The 23,894-nt window shown below is 38.0% G+C and overlaps 1 protein-coding gene across 1 annotated transcript in view; it reads right to left on the bottom strand.

Moving 5' to 3' along the window:
* Positions 1 to 23,894, bottom strand: part of LOC127854136 (programmed cell death 6-interacting protein-like) — a 55,456-nt gene that overhangs the window by 11,113 nt on the left and 20,449 nt on the right. The window contains 13 exon segments of the mRNA XM_052389139.1: positions 643 to 684; positions 4,219 to 4,314; positions 5,593 to 5,764; positions 6,572 to 6,706; positions 7,517 to 7,594; positions 7,596 to 7,666; positions 10,262 to 10,418; positions 10,917 to 11,138; positions 13,133 to 13,310; positions 15,334 to 15,457; positions 16,109 to 16,331; positions 18,845 to 18,961; positions 22,862 to 22,968. Coding sequence (XP_052245099.1) covers positions 643 to 684; positions 4,219 to 4,314; positions 5,593 to 5,764; positions 6,572 to 6,706; positions 7,517 to 7,594; positions 7,596 to 7,666; positions 10,262 to 10,418; positions 10,917 to 11,138; positions 13,133 to 13,310; positions 15,334 to 15,457; positions 16,109 to 16,331; positions 18,845 to 18,961; positions 22,862 to 22,968 — 1,722 coding nt within the window.

Consider the following 23,894-nt stretch of genomic DNA (forward strand, 5'->3'; position numbering starts at 1 on the left):
ATCATCCGGAAACCATCTGGTGGACAGACGGACTGACAGACCAACGGACCGACAGACCGACATGTGCAAAACAATATACCCCTCTTCTTGGAAGGGGGGCATAATAAGTTTGACATTGCAAGGGAGGAAATCACCTGGAAGGAGGAGAAATAAGGGGACAACCAACCACCATAATTATGTACATGCTTTTTTAGTTCATATTAATGGATGAGAACCAACACCAGTCTAGTAAAAAGAAATTTGTATAAATAAAAGAACAAGGTAAATGTTTATAAACTTTCTACTTATTTTCAGTGAACTGGAACATCAGCGCAACACAGGTAAGGTTGTTTTGTTAACCCTTTACCACTCAAAAGCAAAGTAAAAATGCTTGCAGGCTGTTCAGGATTTATGCTGTTTGCTGCTTATCAGTACTTCAGATTTGAAATGAAGCATTAAAAACATGAATCAATAAAGAAAGGTCTGAATGTTATTTTCTCAGGAATGACAGACACGTCAAAATGTGTAGCTGAGCGGGAAAGGGCTACAAGAAAAACTAATAAACTTTCTAGTAATTTTAAGTGAACTGGGGTTGAAGTACTACGTATTAGTGTGGTTGTACACAACTCAGTCATTCAAAACTGATCAAGGGAGAGAACCCACCATAGTTCTGTGATAATGGCTGTTGTGGCATGGGAGGTGCACCTACAAACAAGAGGAGGCCAGTGAAGCCAGGTACCAGAACAGATAGAGCATGAAATAACATTCATGGTGTTTAATGCATTTGTGTAGTGTCATCTGAGATGAGCCTGTGCAGTTTGCACAACCTAATAAGGTACGACACTTTCCACTTAGTCTTGATTTTTGTTAAGAAGAGACTTCCTTTAACGAAAAACTCTAACAAAGTGCAAAGTGTCGTCACAAACTCTTAACAAAGTGGAAAGTGTCGTCACAAACTCTAACAAAGTGGAAAGTGTCGTCACAAACTCTAACAAAGTGGAAAGTGTCATCACAAACTCTAACAAAGTGGAAAGTGTCGTCACTGATAAGCCAATGCAGACTGCACAAGCTAATCTGGGTTGACACTTTATGCACATGCATTAAGCTCCTATTCTCAGAACAAGGCTCAAATAATACTCAAATAATAATAATAATAAGTGTAGGAAATATTGATACATTAATGCGCCAATAATAAACAAAGCACTTTTTCTGGAAATTTCACATTTTGTTATCCAGCACATTGTGAAACAAAAAGTGGTGATGATTCAAAAAAAACAAAAAAACATGCATTAAAAAACATTTATTTCATTATCAAATTCTAAAGGTAAGTTTATTTTCATTTAAGATGCATGAGTTGCATTAGTCTTAAAATACTAGTAATATCCAATTATTGTAACAGATATACTAACCAATGAAGTACAGCACTTTAAACAACATTCAAATTGAGAATTTGCAAAACATTCAATAAATTGTCATTGATCCAAATAACGCATAAAAATTAATGCATGCGTTACAATCTGTTATTTTAATGGAACAAAATGAGCAGATTATTGATTGTCAAGAATAGCACATTCTCTATTGCTCTGGGATGAATGTTCAGGGACAGGTAAACTTTGTTAAGTGATCATGAGTACAGCTTGCTACCACATATGAAGAGGAGAAACAACCTGTGACAAAAATGACATTAGTATACAAATACTTAGTAAACACATCATTAGTAAACACACATAATTAGTATACACATAATTTGTGAACACATAATCCCAGTAACATGCAAAGAATACTTTGAAAATAATGCTAACATGAAAAAAATAAGGGCAACATGTTAACAAAATGGAATTAAATACAAATTTATACTCGTGGTAAGCTGCATTTCTCAAGTTTGTTAACAAAACTATAAATAACTAGAAATGGCGCGGCAGAGGCCGGCGCGTATCCCCACGCCGAATGTTTGACCTAGGTGTGCCCCAGGGTTGGTAATGGGGCCATGCATAGCTGAGATTGACCGTATTGTCATAAGAGAAGTTCATCATCAATTAGAAGTGAATTGGTGTAGAAATGAAGAAGTTATAGTAAAAGGCAATTTTGGGTGGGTGTGACATATGTGGGCAGGGCCCCCCAGGGTTGGTAATTGTGCCATGCATAGTTGAGATTGACCCTATTGTCATAAGAGAAGTTCAGTATCAATTTGAAGTGAATCGGTGTAGAAATGAAGAAATTATAGTAAAAGGCAATTTTGGGCGGGTGTGGTCTATGTGGGTGGGGCCCCAGGGTTGGTAATGGGGCCATGCATAGTTGAGATTGACTGTATTGTCATAAGAGAGGTTCAGTATCAATTTGAAGTGAATCGGTGTAGAAATGAAGAAATTATAGTAAAGGCAATTTTGGGTGGGTGTGGTCTATGTGGGCGGGCGCCCCAGGGTTGGGATTGGGGCCATGCATAGTTGAGATTGACCCTAATGTCATAACAAAAGTTCAGTATCAATTTGAAGTGAATCCGTGTAGAAATGAAAAAATTATAGTAAATGGAAATTTTTGGTGGGTGTGGCCTATGTGGGCGGGGCGCCCCAGGGTTGGGAATGGGGCCATGCATGGTTGAGATTGACCGTATTGTCATAAGAGAGGTCCAGTATCAATTTGAAGTGAATCGGTGTAGAAATAAAGAAGTAAATGTAAAATAACCTAAAAAAATGAGTGATAATTTCTGACGCGGCCCCACCCCAACCGCTATAACTTTTGACCCAGGGGTCAGATCAAAATTCCAAATAGTGCAGGGTCGCACATATGCTCATAGCTACCATGTGTGTAAGTTTCAAGGTTCTAGTGCTTTTAGTGTAGGAGGAGATAGTGGCCAGGACGGACGGACAGACAGACAGACAGACGGCGGAGATAACCACAATATCCCCACCTTTTTTTCAAAAAGCGTGGGGATAATTAATGACAAATCACTGGTTGGGACCAGAGCTGTCCCAAGAAAGCGTGCTCCACTGTTCCTCTGCATATTCAGTGTAACAAGTTGTTTGTAACATTCGCCCAGGTGATCTTGTAATCAACTACAAGGGATCCTGATTTGAACTTGTCATGATAAATATTCTGTCCACGTTTCATTTAGATTGAGTCATAAAGTGGCATCTATAGTGGTAACAATGTTTTTCAAAGATTTGACCTGGTAACCTTATTTTTGGATGCAAATGAACCAGATTTGAACTCTAGATTATAAGATTTGCCCAAATGACCTAGTTTTTAAACACATATAACCCATATTTAAAGGCTACCTAGATATTATCAAGATGAACATTCTGACCAAGTTTCATCAAGATTAAGTCATAAATGGCCACAACTGTGGTAAAAAATTCTTTATAAGATTTGCCATGATGACCTAGTTTTTGAACGCACATGACCAAGATTAAAACTCTGTCTAGATATTTTAAAGATAGATATAGCATTCTGACCAAGTTAAATCAAGATTGATCACACAATTCGCCTCTAGTGCGATAACGAGCCAAAAGTTGAAGCCACATGATGCAGGACATTCAACATAGACTGACAAAAATATCTCGAGGTGATCTCTTTGAGCTCAGATGAGCATAGTAGGGGCATAATTCTGATAAATTGCAGGGTAGAGTTATCGATCTTTATGGTTGACCTCACACAATGACCCTGAACACATGTCAAGTTTCAAGTAATTTCCAATAGTAGAAACAGTAATACAGTGTATATATAGGTTGCTCGTTTACGTTAATCAGATAAATCATTAGATGCCAATGCTGACGTAGAAAACTGGAGGATTAGTATATCTAAGAGTATATGATTATTGCTTGAGCTAATAATTAGTATATAACAATATGGTATGTGGATTTAAAGAAAAAATAACCCAAAACATAATAGCATATATTTCGAGTTTACATGGCATGGTGAATTAATAACACAAAATATGCTGTTAAAAATGTGTAATGTATTTTAGTAAATATAAATAAGAAGTCAATATCTATGCATCTTATAATATCTCAAGCACTTTATAACGTAAAAAAAACTTTTTTCATACAAAGAAAATAGCTGATATATGTCACCATGCAATATATTGACGCAATATGAAAGCAACAAAATATCTGGTACATGACACAGACAAAGGGAGACAACTCTAATAAGGCAATCATAAACAAATGCAGAGTAAGGGAGCCAACTACATGTTAATTCTGGTGAAAGACACTACAGATGGAGGGAGTCGCTGCATCTTACCTGGATAAGATGGTACAGACGTTGGAGGGGGTGGTCCCTGTGAAGGGGCAGATGAAAAACTTGGGGGAGGGGGTCTAGGAGGTGGATCCTGTTTTGCTGGAAAACATCACAACAACAACAGTGCAAGACACTCCCTAACTAATTTAGCACTATACTGTTTTAGCAAAAAATTCAAATTGGCAAGAGAGACATTGCTAATAAATAGGGAAACATTTACACTGAACAGTATTTTAACTGCTGATCAGTTATAAGTATCCGATTTAAGGACTGGAGTTTTTTTTAAAGCATGCTAAAAGAATTCCCAAAATATGTCATTCCACCTCATATACAAGTTTGAACACAAGCTTTCATAGCTCTTAATGCCATATTTAAAAGGGCACCCAAGCTTTTGAATTTATTGACAAATCTAAATGTATGACTCCCAATTTGCTCAATTGCCATCAATTTATTGGTAAGTGACACAGTAAAGCATTCAGTGTTCATTGTGCTTTGATTCGCTGGACAGCTGAAAATTGACGTTGAATATCACCAAAATTGGTCACTAACACTGGTGAAATTTAATTTGCTTACATGTTTTGTGTAGCCCCAGCCAAAACAATATAAAAATGGCCTCTGTGTTTCAGGTGTTGAAATTATCAATGTATGCAAGCCAGCAAGAACTCAGACCCTGCCAGCCCAAGGACAAAACCTGAGATCCGTAGAGAGCCCCTTAGTATCCAATATTTAGCATGAAACAACTGAATCTTGATGTTTATATATAATAAAGAAGAGTGTCACCCTTAGCCCTCGGCGTGTATTAACATAGACATCTGCTAACTGGCCCCATTGCTCAAAGCCGCATGTGAATTGTATTAGCTTGATTTTTTTACAAGTTTTAAACTTTTCTATAAAATTGTTGCGTGCAATTTTTTAATAAAAAATGAGAAATTTCAGTTTCATGATAAATATAATACTTCAATGTGCCTCTCCTTCACCAAAGCTATTCATAACATGAAAAACATAAGATACACACACACAAAAAACTTCATGAAGGCAACAACAACAAAAACACCACACTGAAAACTCACTTATAAATAAAAACAAACAATAACCAACTACAGTAAATGAATGTTGTTCTGGAAAAAACAACAGTTAAATGCATGTGCATAAAGTCACGTCCCTGATAAGCCTGTGCAATCAGAGACAACACTTTCCTCTTTGAAGGTATTTTTTCTGTAAAGAAAGTTTCTTCTTAGCAAAAATCCGGCTTCAGCAGAACGTGTCATCACTGATTAGCCTGTGCAGACTACACAGGCTTATCTTTGCTGACACTTTATGAACATGCATTCAACTCCCTTTTCACAGAACAAGGCTCAAATAAATGAGTCCACTCACTAGACTGTGGCTGCTGGTAGGATGGCGTGGAGGGGGGAGGGCCGCTTGGTTGCCTGGCGATGGTCTTCTGCAGGTCGGCCATTAACTCCTCCTTTTCTGTCTTACGAGCAAAACAGAAGTCGGAAATCTTTGACTGCAACTTCAGCAGCAGGGGCGTTAGGTCGTTGTAAAACTGGAAAGTGGAATGCATTCTGTGATAACCATGCTCAAGTTTCTAACTTGACATTATTTCCTGTTCTTCAAGATTTTAATGTTTCATAAATTTCCTCTTTGAGTTCATATCTCTTTGTAGTTCAAAAATTAAGCTTCACCTGAAATGTCACTTTCAACTATTTTTAAATTTCATATGTCTTTTATTTACCATTAGTTATTTCCAAAGGCTTTGAAATTTACTTAATTTCCTACATCAAGTATTAAATAAAACCTTATTTTGACATTTGAATTTTAAATTTTTTATGAAGTATGATGATAAGCTTAGTTTACGTCATAATATGTATTCACCATAAGCTTATTTTCCATCACCTGTTTTAAACATAAACTTTCTTAGTTTTTATGCTGTTCCTTAGTTTTTACCATAACATTACATCTCTTCTTAAGTTCTAAACATTTTCTTTCTTAATAGAACAGCTAGACAGATTTCGAATTCAATCATATTTCCTTTCTTAGGTTTTGAACGTAACCATTCTTAGTTAAAAAACTTAAATTTTTAGCTCAACAACTACAAACCTTTTAAAAAATAGTCTTAATCTCAAACATTGAACCAATGCGATTAATATACACTCTCATTGGTGAATGTTAAGGATAGACTTAAGTTTTAGGATTAAGTATAACATGTAACAATAACTCTCATTGGTAAATTTTTAAGTGGAGAATTACTTGAGAACATCAATTGCAACAACAACTCTCATTTGTCAATTGTTTAATTTGAGACGCGCATTTTACTGATGTTGAGCTTGAACTTCATCAATATAGTGTTCACCTTAGTTCCCTCCTCTAGATTTCCCTTGAGCTCCATGAAGCCATCGAAGCCCGCTGCCAGATCTTTCAACATGGCCTCTCTCTGGACCCCGGCCTGGTTCCCTGATTTGGACTGCACAAACACAGTGTTTGTGTTCTGAAACAGGGAGCCCATCAACAGAGAATAAAACATAAAATTGTATTGTCTAAATATTTGAATGTGTTAACAGTTTTTAAGACTTTATCTAAAATATGATGAAATACAAAATAACATCTTTGGGCTTCCAAGATGCAATCTTGCAGCACAGTTGAATATGGTCTAAATTTGTAAATTACGTTTTTTGCCATTGAAAAAGTATTGTCTAAAGAGATCATATTTCACTGGTTTGGCAGCTACATCCTTGTATAACAACCATAAAAGAAAAATAACATTACAGCTGAGCATGAAACTGTTTAATAGTAACAGTTTTATACCAGTGACACAAAGGTGGACACTTTGAAAAACATTTTATACACTTTAATTAGATTATGAAATTAATGTACATCCATGTAAGGTAACAACAGATTTTATAACTATTTATACAATTTTATGGTTTTCATTACCAGCTGCTTGTGATTTCATCATATTGACAAAAAGCGCAGTGGATGTAAATGTAAATGAATGAAACACCGAATTTGCATAATGAGCCACGCCATGAAAAAAACAAGGGTCCTTTGCCATATGAGGCAAGTGCAGCCCCCAAACCTGTCTGATAAGAAGCTACCCTGTCTGCTATAAAGTCCCCCAAGGTTCCGTGGAGTCATAAGCAGCTTGGGTGGCTCCTAAACTGACAGCGCACATGCACAGTCTGGTATGGAGCATACGGCATAAAACCCAGTAGTATACATTGTATTACCTTGAAGTTACAGCACTGCATACAAGCAATAGAATATTATTTCTAACAGTACATCATATGGCAGTACAAACCTGTATCTTGGCCAGCAGCATGCCCTGTCTCTGACAGCTGTCCACACACTGCTGTCTCAGCGGCCCAAACACAGCGTCCCAGCTCTTTCTGGGAGAGGGCTTCCTCATTGACTAGACCATCCGCAGCAAGGGCTGCCATGAACTTGCCAGCTGAAAAAGCATGACAAACACAAGTCAGAGCTAAGCCCCGTCATGGTGCAATATATAAGGTCTTAAGACATTTTCAATATAAGACCAAATTGTGAAACTTTCATGCATATAATGACATTTTCACAATAAGACCAAATTGTGAAACTTTCATGCATATAATGACATTTTCACTATAAGACCAAATTGTGAAACTTTCATGCACATAATGACTGGTATATACTTGGTAGGGATTTAAAATTGGCAGGGGCCCATAACAGGCAGGGTGATCTCATTTGTGAAAATAAATTGGATGGTAAGCTTTGTTAATTGAACGTGACTTGAGTACTTATATCAAGTTAACCATTCAGCACAATTTCATGTGATACGTTCTATATCAAATATAATTTGATGTCAATACCAAGCCAAACTATATGTCATGCTCTAAAATTGTTAAAAGCCAATACAAAACAGTGTGTGTTCCTGCATTCAATACAAAACAGTGTGTGTTCCTGCATTCAATACAAAACAGTGTGTGTTCCTGCATTCAATACAAAACAGTGTGTGTTCCTGCATTCAACAGAACATTGAACAATAAAATAGTTACAAGAAGGTTAAGACTTATTGTAAAAGGTTGGGGCATACAAATGGAGAGGGGGGGGGGACACATTATAACATGGTGGGACATATATATATATATATATAAATGGAGGAGGGGGGGCAGCAATTTTACATAAACTATATCTCAATATTTGTTCATTAAAATAGCTGAATCATCATAACTTGTTTATACATTGTGAAGAATTAAATTTGGTGCCTAAGTGTAATTGATATGTATATATATAATAAAGCAAGGAACTGTTTTGATTAACATGGGCAGACTTGTTTGACAGCTCAGGCAATGCATTAGTAAAAATTACCATTGACATTTACTGAAGGCAAGGATATTGGAGTGTGGTCATTTCTACTTACCAGCCCTCGCTGGAATAGGCATGGTAAGAATGAAACAACTTGTCCAAGAAAAGATTAGAACAAAAGTTCTGAGAATGTTTAATAAAAAATTGACAAAAAAATGATTTGCAAGGAAAAATGCCTCAACCTCTGGCTGCAATGATTTAAACAAACCATGTTGCACAATTAACTGAAACAGCATGGAGCTTAAATGGACATTACACGGCCAATATATTAACAAGACAATATCGCCCCCTTGGTGCAAAAAGGTACCATGTGACATTGAAATTAGAAGGCACATGATACCTTTTTGCGCCAATTTGACGATTTTATTATATAGCAAGACTATTGCCAAGCAATATATGTCTCCTACCGGCTCAACCATTGTCAGATTTTTTTATATATTTGTTGCCATAGCAACCAGAATTTTTGACGTAGGAACAAAATGAAATGATGAAATGAAATGACGTGCATAATGTCCATATCCATGTTTCAAGTTTCATGAAAAAATATGAAGAACTTTCAAAGTTATCGCAGGATCCAGAAAACCACCATTCTCAGCAGTATTTCAAGCCTATTTGTTGCCATAGCAACCAGAATTTTTTACTTAGGAACAAAATGAAATGACGTGCATAATGTCCATATTGCCATCTTTCCATGTTTCAAGTTTCATGAAAAAATATAAAGAACTTTTTAAGTTATCGCAGGATCCAGAAAAATGTGACAGACTCACAGACAGACACACAGAGCAAAAACCATGAGTCCCCTCCGGTGAAACCAGTAGGGGACAAATTAAAGTAAGATAAATACATCAATTACTATTAAATGTGATTGCTTTTATTTTTCCCTCAACTGCCTCTGATGCAATAACATGTTTCTCCAGAAACCAGGTGTTCACGGAATGTTACTGCCCTTTTTTGCCTAAACTGCGCGTTAAAATGCCCTTTTTGAAAGTGATGCGCCATGCCCCTTTGCCCTCCTGGGAAAAACACTAATGGCCTCTCTATGATAACCTACCCATATCAAACTTGGATTCCTTCAGTTTATTTTCTATGACCTCTCTATGACCTGCCCCTATCAAACTTGGATTCCTTCAGTTTGTTCTCTATGACCTTTCTATGACCTACCCCTATCAAACTTGGATTCTTTCATTTCATTCTCTATGACTATGACCTCTCTATGATAACCTACCCATATCAAACTTGGATTCCTTCAGTTTATTCTCTATGACCTCTCTATGACCTGCCCCTATCAAACTTGGATTCCTTCAGTTTGTTCTCTATGACCTCTCTATGATCTACCCCTATCAAACTTGGATTCTTTCATTTCATTCTATATGACTATGACCTCTCTATGACCTACCTATATCAAACTTAGGCTCCTTCAGTTTGTTCTCTATGAACTCTCTATGACATACCCCTATCAAACTTGGATTCCTTCAGTTTGTTCTCTATGACCTCTCTATGATCTACCCCTATCAAACTTGGATTCTTTCATTTCATTCTCTATGACTATGACCTCTCTATGAGCTACCTATATCAAAATTTGGCTCCTTCCTTTATAACCTACCCATATCAAACTTGGATTCCTTCATTGTGTTCTCTATGACCTCTCTATAGCCTACCCATATCAAACTTGGATTCCTTCAGTTCGTTCTCTATGACCTACCCATATCAAACTTGGACTCCTTCAGTTCGGTCTCTATGACCTCTCTCTCTGCCTTTATGGCCTCGACCTCTTCCATCATCTTCTTGAGTTCCTTCACATGTGGGTTGCCCGCCAACCCTCCTCCCCCACCGCTTGGCAAGGACCTCTCTATCTCATGCTGAAGAGGTGAACAAATATATTCAGATAAAGACTTCATTTTGAATTGCAATACTATGCCAACTTTGTGGTCAAGACTATGTAGTCAAAGGTTATTAACACTCCTATGTTTTTTCATTAATTCTAGTCAAGTGTGAGCCCCCCAAATGCTTTTAATTACAGTCGTAAGGTTGTAATCCGAGTTTTTCTAATCATTTTTTGTGTAAAATGTTGGATAAAACATCATATATTAAAAAAGCCAATTGTTAACTAGACTTAAATATAAGCTAAAAGATGACAAATGTCATGCTTGTATTTTTACGGTTTGTTTTATCCTATCTTTAAGCAGCAAGTTTTTGTTAGTTATTTATTGCCATATGCATCAGTATTTCTGTCATATAAAACAGTGGTCTGTTAATTTACCCCACTTTTGCTAAGCAAAATGCACTGGTGAAAAAAATCAACCTTTTACAACTTAAGGGTGTTATAAATATTCCACAAACTCAGTTGATGCCATTACCGTGGGTTTAGACAGCAGAGCAATTGCATTTTTATGGTTCCTATATTTGTCCTGGACAATCTTATCAGCGTTGATGGCCGTATCAAGGATTCCCTTGTATTTGCCGCTCTCATCTCTCATTGGCTTGGTGAGGTGACCCGAGGCGGTGCGGGTCCAACGTTCCTTGAACTGTTCCTTCAACTGTGTGTCAGATTTCTCCTCCTCATCTAGCATTCGAACACTCTGGCAACAAGAGAGAAGGGATGCATTTAAGCCTCATCCTGAACAAAACTGGGCTTCATGCATATGCATGTAGCCAGTCCGCCCAGGCTAATCAGAGTCGAAATTTAACGCTTGTATGGTTTCCTTCATTAAAACAAGAGAGCCTGAGAGGCCCAAAGTCGCTCATCTGAGATAACAAGATATTATTGGGACAAACCTTCGGACCCGTTTCATGAAGATCTGAAAATAAATGTGGCCTTTAGAGTGTTAACAAGGTTTTACTATAGTCATATAAGGAAAAATGCCCCGCCCTCTGGCAGCCATGTTTATCAACCAAGCAGCATCATTTTTGAACTAGTCCAAGATAATATTGGGATGAATCTTCTGACCAAGTTTCATGAAGATTGCACAGTAAATGTGGCCTCTAGAGTGTTAACAAGATTTTACTATAGCCATATAAGGAAAAATACCCCGCCTGTTGGAAGCGATGTTTTTCAAGCAAACATAATTATTTTCAAACTCATCCAAAATATCATTGAGACCAATCTTCTGACCAAATTTCATGAAGATTGGACAATAAATGTGGCCTCTAGAGTGTTAACAAGGTTTTACTAAAGCCATTTATAGCCATATAAGGAAAATGCCCCACCCCTAATGGCCATGCTAAGCAACCAAAACCATTTTCGAACTCATCCAAGATATCATTGGGACAAATCTTCTGACAAAGTTATGATCGCAAAATAAATGTTATCTCTAGAGTGTTAACAAGGTTTTACTATAGCCATAAAAGAAAAAATGCCCCGCCCCCGTGGTGGCCATGTTTTTCAACCAACCAGCATCATTTTTAAACTCATCCAAGATATTATTGGGTCACAGTGACCTTGACCTTTGACCTAGTGACCCAAAATGGGTGTGGCGTGTAGAACTCATCAAGGTGCATCTACATATGAAGTTTCAAAGTTGTAGGTGGAAGCACTTTGATTTTAGAGCCATTGTTAAAGTTTGATATGAGAGGTCACAGTGACCTTGACCTTTGACCTAGTGACCCAAAAATAGGCGTGGCGTGTAGAACTCATCAAGGTGCAACTACATATGAAGTTTCAAAGTTGTAGGTGGAAGCACTTTGATTTTAGAGCCTATCTTAAAGTTTGATATTAGAGGTCACAGTGACCTTGACCTTTGACCTAGTGACCCAAAAATGGGTGTGGCCTGTAGAACTCATCAAGGTGCATCTACATATGAAGTTTCAAAGTTGTAGGTGGAAGCCCTTTGATTTTAGAGCCATTGTTAAGGTTTTAGCACGACGCCTACGGCGGACTGCGGACGAGCTGGCTATGACAATAGCTCGGGTTTTCTCTGAAAACAGCCTCGCTAAAAAGTATCTTCTTAGCAAAATTCCAATCAAGGTTTAAGGGTTGTTCCTGATATGCCTGTGCAGACGGTTTCAATACTTAATCTGTTTCAACTAGCAGTTTCAAATTGTGTCCATTCAATTCTAAAGAAAAAATCGCTGATTACAGGTCCAGGTATAGTTAACTCAAGAAGCGCAAGTCTCCAGTAGAATATTTGTATATTTGATTAGGATTTTCCTATTTAAAAACACATAGTTATTTGCTTTAGATTCCAAGCCTCACTAATAAATCTATAGTCTATAGAAACAATATGTGCATACTGAACAAGGTTGAGTATAAGAAACAAACAAAAGTCTACAGTCTTGATAATAAAAGTTGATTGATGCAAAGAATTCTTAACTTGTAGCCATTTTATTTTAGATTTCAAAGGACACCTGTCATTAAAACAAATTTCTAGATTAAATATACTGCATCAACTATTTATATTGAAACTTTGGTGTAGAAAACTATAAATTGTTGTATATGGTTAAAAAAAAAATGTTCTCAAACATTTTTTCAGAAAAATTTAGAAGCAATTTAGATTTCCACAAGCAATTTAGAGGACAACTACCGGCTACTATTTTGCCAACTGGTAACGCTAACAAGAGATTCATTAGTTCTCACCTCATCCAGTATCTCCCTGTTGCGAGTGAGCAGCTCCGGGAGCTCCCTCATGAGTCCCTCTAGGTAAGCCACGCCTCCCATGTCCCTCACCTGCTGGGCCTTGTCCAGCACAGACTGAGGCACCTTGTCCCCTCCCACATCCTCAAGGGCAGCAGGCAGGTTCAGGGAGGCTAATACACTGTGGTGGAGAAAACAATTAACAGTCAATCAAAGGGATTATGAAGTTATTGATTCATTGACTACTGTATAAGTAGTAAAGTTAGCAAAGTGGAAATATTTGCGAATTTCGCGAACGTAATAAATTCGCTAAATTTTCTGCCAGCCAAAATTGCGCCGCCATTGAGGTAGAAATTTACAGTGACACCGGGTGAAGATAATTACTGTATACCATCGTGTAAGAAATTTAATCTTGACACTGGTTTAAGATAAAAACTATTTTGTTATCGATTATACATAATTACGATTATAAAATTGTAGAGAAATATATATAAACACGTTTTATAAACAAAATGTTTATTTTATGTTTGATGAACTAATAACATACTGCTTTGTTACGAAATTACTCAAAGACACACAACTTCACAAATATACTGAGCGTACAAAGCATACAAAGACATCAAAGATTGCCAAAGCTATTTGGTTACATCTGAAAATAAATGACTGAACAAATAAACTGAATTTATTTTATGTAAGAAACAGTGTAACAAACAGTTGTTTAGGTATCACATATCGATCAATACAGTAGCCCCGGTAGAAAAAAACATGTTTTCACACTTTTATCGCTTGATTACAAAAGGATTATTGTTATCGTAGAAAAGGCATGATTAATAGTTTTTCCCCATAAATCACTGAAGCACGGTAATGTATTGTCATTCAAATCAAAGTTACCTTAGATATTTTGGCAATATAAATTGCAATTTTTACAACTTGAAATATTTTTATGTCCTTTTGATACGGGCGATTCGCTAACATTTCCGCACGCTAAATGCCTGTTATTTTGAATTCGCTAACTTTTCGACACGCGAAAATATTTACTTATACAGTATTTACAAATATTTGATATCATTGTAGTTATGTATGGCATCGAATAAGTCAAAATCGTTATTTGAAAATAATTATTTTTTGTTCAAGCTAATATTCATATATTTGAATAATTGATATTTACGACTTTAAACTTTCTATCCTAGCCAATACTAATTACTTGTGTTTTAAGTATCAAATTTCAAACATTGAGGAGTTGAAAACACAAAATTTTGGTAATATGGATTCTTAAGTGGAAAACCACGCCATAATTTTGCCAAAACTTGTGCAGCCAAAATTCCTTTCTTCAAGACCTTCCACTTATTAAGATAATGCAACTGTGAACGTTAAAGAATCGGTGAAAACACAGTATTCAGGGGAACTATATATTTACAAGAGGGAAACAGACAAATGCCATATGTGGAAAAACATACAAATGGCCATGATTCTGCAAAAAACTCTTCCTTAAAGATCATCTTCACATAAAGGTCATTTAACTGAAAACATTTCAGCCAAGTCCACCAAGAAGTTAAAGAGGAGTACAAAGAACAATGGTTGCTATGAAACACATATGTGGAGATGGTCAGGTGCAATGCTAAATGCCTCCCACTCCTTAACGATAATAAACAGTTAAAAAACTTTTACTTTTTTGTAAATTCGATTTAATCATATCATCATGTTTTTGCTTACATGTGCTATACCCCAAGGTTAAGTTTGTTACAACTTAGAAAAAGCCTGTTGAAGTTGTTTTCCTTCTTTTGTATAGAAAACAAGCAGTGTGTCGTTGTAAAATTAATAGTTATGCAGTTTGTCTATAGAAAACAAAACATGTGTCATGTCAGCATAATCCTGTTTCCATGGATGCAAGAGGTATTAGATACATATGTGTCTTGTTCTAAGAAAACTGGGCATAATTCATGTGCGTAAAGTGTCGTCCCAGATTAGCCTGTGCAGTTCGCACATGCTAATCAGGGACGACACTTTCCGCCTAAATTGGATTTTTGCTAAGAAGAGACTTCATTTAAACGAAAAATGTCGCATAAGCGGAAAGTGTCGTCCCAGATTAGCCTGTGCGGACTGCACAGGCTAATCTGGGACGACACTTTACAAACATGCATTAAGCCCAGTTTTCTCAGAAAGCGATACATATTAATGGTGATCTCTGTGTATGGTTCACCAACCTGTTGAGCAGTGTAGTCTGCTCCCGAAGGCGGCCAATCTCCATGTTGGTGATTGTAGACTTCCTGCCTTCAAACACGTTCATTGCATCGTACACTGGAATCGGAACTATTTTCTCAAACAGATCTGAAAACGATAATAATAATTATAATAATAACAATATCTTGACTTTAAGATGACACATTAATCTGAGACAAGATTCAACATGGCTATTTGTATTTGTACTAGCTCACTATATACAGTGACCTGACTATATAAAACTGCATGATTTATGCCGTCATTATAGTTTACCACTTTCTGTTACCTAGAAAAATATTGTTTAAATCACAGCTGAGGAAGAGTATTCAATGAACATATATATATTTACTCTTATTATTTACCTGTTTATAAAAAAAATGACAAAAGATAAATCATCATAAACAAGTGTTATGAAATTAAAATCTTAAAACAGGAAAAATGCCAGAGCAAATAACAGTAGTGTCACAACACTACATATCTATAAATGAAGCAAGTTACATGTAAAATCATCTTGTAAAAGAAATCTTGTAAAAAAAAGGGGCATAATACTTTAATTTTTGTATGGAGGAAAATAAAAGGTGCACATGTTATAACTTGAATGAAGTTAGTCTGCAAAATTTGTGACAGCTGACATATTGCAAGACTGACAGATGTGCATGCTGTATCCAATATGTCTACTTTTTGGCTGTATAAAGAACAAGAGATTGCCAAGCAATATGGTCCCCTACCAGTGAAACTCCACCACTGTCAGTAACTTGCCTACAAAACTTGTGGAAAACCTTTCAGGCAAAGGCAGAGGCTTGGCCACGGCAGTTTTCCCGAGGATGGGGAGAGACTTCACATCGGGAATGATGTCGTGGTAGATGAAGTCGTTGTCTTTCTGGGCAGCCTCGAGTTCCCTCTGTATCCTGGCCTGCTCGTTCTTGAAGTTGAACGACAGACCACCCCTCGTGGCCGCTGCGGCCATAAGCTCTTTGGCATGCTAAAGTGAAATGTATTTGAGCCTTGATAAGAAAAAAAAATGGGCTTCATGCATGTGCGTTAAGTGTCATCCCAGACAGTGCAGTCTTCATAGGCTCGTCTGGATGACACACTTTACGCACAAGCATTAAGCCCTGTTTTCACAGAGCGAGGCTAATATATTGTTAAGATAAGACTTTCTTTCACCAAAAATTTCAATTAAAGCGAAACTGTTCGTCCCTGATTAGCCTGGGTGGACTGCATTTAGCCCCGTGTTTACAGAAAGACGCATAAATATATTTGGTTAAAGGCCATTATAATTTAGTTCAAGAATCATATATTTTTCAAAGCTGATTTAACAAGAGGGTCTTAAAGGCCCAAAGTCCCTCACCTGAGATAACTATATATTATTGGGACAAATCTTCTGACCCGTTTCATGAAGATCAGAAAATAAATGTGGCCTTTAGAGTGTTAACAAGGTTTTACTATAGCGATATCAGGAAAAATGCCCCACCCTCTGGCAGCCATGTTTTTCAACCAACCAGCATCATTTTTGAACTCGTCCAAGATATTATTGGGATGAATCTTCAGACCAAGTTTCATGAAGATTGGACAGTAAATGTGGCCTCTAGAGTGTTAACAAGATTTTACTATAGCCATATAAGGAAAAATACCCCGCCCCTTGTTAGCCATGTTTTTCAAGCAAACATGATTATTTTCTAACTCATCCAAGATATCAATGAGACCAATCTTCTGACCAAATTCATGAAGATTGGACAATAAATGTGGCCTCTTGAGTGTAAACAAGGTTTTACTATAGCCATATATATAACCACATAACGAAAAATGCCCCCGCCCCTGGTGGCCATGCTTTTAAAGCAACCAAAACCATTTTCGAACTCATCCAAGATATCATTGGGACAAATCTTCTGACCAAGTTTCCAGATGATCGCAAAATAAATGTGACCTCTAGAGTGTTAACAAGGTTTTACTATAGCCATATAAGGAAAAATGCCCGGCCCCTGTGGTGGCCATGTTTTTCAACCAACCGGCATCATTTTTTAACTCGTCCAAGATATCATTGGGATGAATCTTCTGACCGAGTTTCAGGAAGATCGGACTATAAATGTGGCCTCTAGAGTGTTAACAAGATTTTACCAAAGCCATATAAAGCCATATAAGGAAAAATGCCCTGTCCCTTGGCAGCCATGTTTTTCAAGCAAACGTAACCATTTTTGAACTCATCCAAGATATCAATAAGAAAAATCTTCTGACCATATTTCATGAAGATTGGACCATCAATGTGGCCTCTAGAGTGTTAACAAGGTTTTACCAAAGCCATATAAGGAAAAATGCCCCACCCTCTGGCGGCCATGTTTTTCAACCATACGGCATCATTTTCGAACTTGTCCAAGATATTATTGGGTTAAATCTTCTGACCAAGTTTCATGAAGATTGGACAATAAATGTGGCCTCTAGAGTGTTAACAAGATTTTACTATAGCCATAAATAGCCATATAAGGAAATCTGCACCGCCCCTTGGCAGCCATGTTTTTCATGCAAATATTACCTTTTTTTAACTCGACCAAGATATCATTGGGACAAATCTTCTGACCAAGTTACATGAAGATCGGAAAATAAATGTGGCCTCCTGAGTGTTAACAAGGTTTTACTATAGCCATATAATGAAAAATGCCCCGCCCCCTGGGGGCCATGTTTTTTAACCAACCAGCATCATTTTCGAACTCGTCCAAGATATTATTAGGAAGATTCTTCTGACCAAGTTTCATGAAGATCAAACTATAAATGTGGCCTTTAGAGTGTTAACAAGATTTTGCTATAGCCATATATAGCCATATAAGAAAAAATGCCCCGCCCCTTGGCAGCCATGTTTTTTAACAAACGTTACCATTTTCGAACTCATCCAAGATATCATTGAGACCAATCTTCTGACTAAATTTCATGAAGATTGGACAATAAATATGGCCTCTAGAGAGTTCACAAGGCAAACGTTGACGCCGCACAACGGACGATGGACAAAAGGCGATCACAAAAGCTCACCATGAGCACGTTGTGCTCAGGTGAGCTTAAAACAATGGCTTCAGGACACACTGTCAATAAAATGTACTTTTAGCAAAAAATATATGGTTAAACCATAATTATGCCCTGGAATTATTATTTCATGAATTTCCTGGTCGGAATCTACCACAGATTTTAGAGTCAAGTGTCCACTGAATAGTATTTTGGCAAGCTATTGTTTTAGAGACCCTCAATTGTGTCCACATGTGAAGTTTTCTTGGATTTGTTTTTATTCAAACACAATATAACAAGTATAAAAAGTTTTAATTGAATATTAATAAGATTACTTTTAACAGGATGTTCATTTTCGAGCATTATGTATCATAAGTGCAGCATAATAATATTTTAATTATTATTTATAATATAGTTTTAGAACAAATAGATTCAAAATTAAAGTTAAGACAGGGCATAGGTCCTGTACTATCCATATGTTCTACAGAATCCATTCCGATTTACCTTCAGTCTGGATATTTGTTCACCATAGCTCTTGCTCTTCTGGGCAGCCACAGACTGGTAGAACTCTGCCATGGCGTGGAACGCAGCCTGCTTCATAGCAACCATGGGCAACCATTCCTACAAGGGCGTGAAAAACTTGTTTCAGGGCTTTGTACTGGACCATGTTCATCAGTGTTAGAGAGTCAAACAAATTTTCTCAACAAAAATTTAATATGTCATGTCATCAATTTAACACAGCTCTCAGCGTATAGTTGTGTTACCCCTTAAGCTAATGTCTTATCTAGTTTTATCTAACAACTTTACACTAGAGCACACATGTGACTTTTGTCCACGCTAAGATTTTTCAGCAATGTTTAATAACATATAACTTAAGAACATGGGGATCATTGGGAAGTAAAAAGTATTACACATCTTCTACACTTCATGGTTATGACGTACTGTGAAACCATTATTAATCGTCAGGCATTAATTTTCATAAATTTCGTCAGTCGACTGATCGGCGAAGTTTAAGATCCTAACGAACAATCATGCTCTATGTTTGAACAAAAACAAACACCAAGTTGAACAATATTTTAAAACTTTACCGTAGACATGAGGCATTTAATTCCAACATAATCCATGCACGTATTCACTGCTGTTTCGTAATCAAGATTAATCCGGTTTTGACACAAAGGGATGTAGATTACACAAGGTACTTAACTGACACGTTACACTTCTTTAAACGTGTGTGCAGTAAAGCTGTATCGAATGCGTTGACTTCGTTTATATAGAATGGTAATGAATTAGCGCTAATTGTTTATAACTTTATTACCCATTAGGTGCATTGTGTTTTTCAGGGGTGTTGCATATTAGCCATCACGCAGCGAATGCCGATGAAAGACAATAAACCAAATGAAAATATGACGATGTGTGATCAACATGCATATTTATCACAAATTAATAAAGAATATTTTAATTGCTGCTTGTTGTTTGATTGTTTGCTTTTAACCTCACTTATTACTATTTTATATGTATCAATTTATTTATTTTTAAATTATTGACATTATTGTTTTATATACCGGTTGTTTACTTTTTAAGAACAAACACACACATAGAGTCTATAATTCTAATGTTGATATCAGAATAAAAAAGCATTTTATTTGAAAAAAAAACACTTAACAATCTGGATAATATTCTTATAATAGAATAAGACTAATTGGCAATTGGCTTCGTTGTTACAAACACTAGTTAACGGTTATTCGATCCCGCTTGGCCGCTAATCATAACAATGAACGTGTGAATGGCATACATTAAGAGGGTCCATTACTGTCCCTTGATAACAAAAGACTAGTTAATTGCAGTGCAGTGATTCTCAAGTGTGTTCCTGCATTCGCTCCACGATTTTTCGCAACTGCGATTGATTGCGAATATGTATTACACACAAATCGGATATTGACTGACGCATTTTTTTAAAATTCAAAATCAGAAATCGGCGAATTTAAGTGCTGACGAAATCGTCATTTTTATAAAAATGACGAAATTTTGTGCTGTCGAAAATAAATGGTTTCACAGTATTTGAAGTTTCAATTAAATCGCTTGAGAAATGTTGAAGAAGTTGGCTTCAAAAACACTTAATGCAGACACACCAAAAGACTGACTGATTGCCAACAGGTTGACCCCAATATACCCCATTCCTGTGGAAGGTATAATAATGCATATCTATCTTCTATGACATGGAATACAAATCAAACAGGTGCAACAGAACCTAGGCCAGGAGGTAGCCATGGCATAGTGGATATGTTGTCCGCTATGCAATCTGGAGGTCACTGATTCAATCCTCAACTGTGGATGCGTTCTTTATATCTCCTCCAAAGACAGCACATACATTCTACCAGGAAACAGACTTGAGAAATGTTTAAAAAAACCTTAGGCTTTTGGTGCAATCAAGCTAAAATAAATAGGTTCAATCTTAACACCCACCCTAGGCCAGAGATCCTTGAGGGATGGAAGCTGCATCAGATAAAAAGGTTCAATCTTAACACCCACCCTAGGCCAGAGATCCTTGAGGGATGGAAGCTGCATCAGATAAAAAGGTTCAATCTTAACACCCACCCTAGGCCAGAGATCCTTGAGGGATGGAAGCTGCATCAGATAAAAAGGTTCAATCTTAACACCCACCCTAGGCCAGAGATCCTTGAGGGATGGAACAATCTTAACACCCACCCTAGGCCAGAGATCCTTGAGGGATGGAACAATCTTTACACCCACCCTAGGCCAGAGATCCTTGAGGGATGGAACAATCTTAACACCCACCCTAGGCCAGAGATCCTTGAGGGATGGAACAATCTTAACACCCACCCTAGGCCAGAGATCCTTGAGGGATGGAACAATCTTAACACCCACCCTAGGCCAGAGATCCTTGAGGGATGGAACAATCTTAACACCCACCCTAGGCCAGAGATCCTTGAGGGATGGAACAATCTTAACACCCACCCTAGGCCAGAGATCCTTGAGGGATGGAACAATCTTAACACCCACCCTAGGCCAGAGATCCTTGAGGGATGGAACAATCTTAACACCCACCCTAGGCCAGAGATCCTTGAGGGATGGAACAATCTTTACACCCACCCTAGGCCAGAGATCCTTGAGGGATGGAACAATCTTAACACCCACCCTAGGCCAGAGATCCTTGAGGGATGGAACAATCTTAACACCCACCCTAGGCCAGAGATCCTTGAGGGATGGAACAATCTTAACACCCACCCTAGGCCAGAGATCCTTGAGGGATGGAACAATCTTAACACCCACCCTAGGCCAGAGATCCTTGAGGGATGGAACAATCTTAACACCCACCCTAGGCCAGAGATCCTTGAGGGATTCAATCTTAACACCCACCCTAGGCCAGAGATCCTTGAGGGATGGAACAATCTTAACACCCACCCTAGGCCAGAGATTCTTGAGGGATGGAACAATCTTAACACCCACCCTAGGCCAGAGATCCTTGAGGGATGGAACAATCTTAACACCCACCCTAGGCCAGAGATCCTTGAGGGATGGAACAACCTTAACACCCACCCTAGACCAGAGATCCTTGAGGGATGGAACAATCTTAACACCCACCCTAGGCCAGAGATCCTTGAGGGATGGAACAATCTTAACACCCACCCTAGGCCAGAGATCCTTGAGGGATGGAACAATCTTAACACCCACCCTAGGCCAGAGATCCTTGAGGGATGGAACAATCCTAACACCCACCCTAGGCCAGAGATCCTTGAGGGATGGAACAATCTTAACACCCACCCTAGGCCAGAGATCCTTGAGGGATGGAACAATCTTAACACCCACCCTAGGCCAGAGATCCTTGAGGGATGGAACAATCTTAACACCCACCCTAGGCCAGAGATCCTTGAGGGATGGAACAATCTTAACACCCACCCTAGGCCAGAGATCCTTGAGGGATGGAACAATCTTAACACCCACCCTAGGCCAGAGATCCTTGAGGGATGGAACAATCTTAACACCCACCCTAGGCCAGAGATCCTTGAGGGATGGAACAATCTTAACACCCACCCTAGGCCAGAGATCCTTAAGGGATGGAACAATCTTAACACCCACCCTAGGCCAGAGATCCTTGAGGGATGGAACAATCTTAGCACCCACCCTAGGCCAGAGATCCTTAACACCCACCCTAGGCCAGAGATCCTTAACACCCACCCTAGGCCAGAGATCCTTAACACCCACCCTAGGCCAGAGATCCTTAACACCCACCCTAGGCCAGAGATCCTTAACACCCACCCTAGGCCAGAGATCCTTAACACCCACCCTAGGCCAGAGATCCTTAACACCCACCCTAGGCCAGAGATCCTTAACACCCACCCTAGGCCAGAGATCCTTAACACCCACCCTAGGCCAGAGATCCTTAACACCCACCCTAGGCCAGAGATCCTTAACACCCACCCTAGGCCAGAGATCCTTAACACCCACCCTAGGCCAGAGATCCTTAACACCCACCCTAGGCCAGAGATCCTTAACACCCACCCTAGGCCAGAGATCCTTGAGGGATGGAAGCTGCATCAGCTTCATGGCATCAGCGTACATGTCGGAACATTGGTAGGCAATCTTCACAACCATCACCTCCTTCATGCCTGCAAAACATGTAAGTACGTGTATAATATTGGTTTTTAATAATATTATTGCATAAACTCTATCTATAATGCCCTCTGGTGGGGTGCAGAAACTTGACAAAAGGAGGCCCTGTTATGTGTTTTTCATATCCATAATCTGGTCCACACGCAGTTACTTCCCTTCTCCAGGGGAACTGAATAAGCATCAGTTTCCTCATGCATGCAGGGATAATGGCAATGACTATTTCAATCCACTTTTCAACTTATACCATCTGCACTTTCTTGACAACAGCTTTATTGTATTGGCAACGTTCATGAAGTTAAGGTTATTTACTCAACACTTTCAAAAGACTATGCTGTAAATTTAAGTGATTATGTACCTTAAACGATCCTGCTGTAAATTCCAAAATAATTCCTCATTTCTTAATTTGCGCGGCTGCATTTCAACTTTGCATTAATCCACTGCTTAAACACATTTTAGATTGTAAACTGCCTATCCGAAGGTAAAGCCTCGTCATTTCGGATGATGACCGAGTGATGCATATGTAAAACACAACCTTGAACTGTATTGAAATAATCAAATTATTTTGTCGATGTCGAATGAACAAAACATTGTTTTCAATGATATTTTAATTTATTTTGGTATGTGTTATTTGTTTATGCAATAATAGCGAAAAATACACATTTTCTCGGACATGATCATCTGCGGGCGCTCTCAATATCCATTCCTGCTGCGCACTCGGGCAGGAACGGATTTTTCGAGCGCCCGCAGATGATCATGCCCTCGAAAACGTGTATTATCCCAACATTATTTGTATGTATCTTTGTGCTTTTTTATGACCATTCATCTATAAAAGCCTTACACCGTCCAAAATTAATGTCTCAATTTAAGTTTTTCCTTTCATGTTGTGGCCCGATGTTGAGCAATATTTTCAATTATATGGTAT

Source organism: Dreissena polymorpha, chromosome 12 (assembly GCF_020536995.1).
Source record: "Dreissena polymorpha isolate Duluth1 chromosome 12, UMN_Dpol_1.0, whole genome shotgun sequence".
In the NCBI taxonomy this organism is placed as follows: domain Eukaryota; kingdom Metazoa; phylum Mollusca; class Bivalvia; order Myida; family Dreissenidae; genus Dreissena; species Dreissena polymorpha.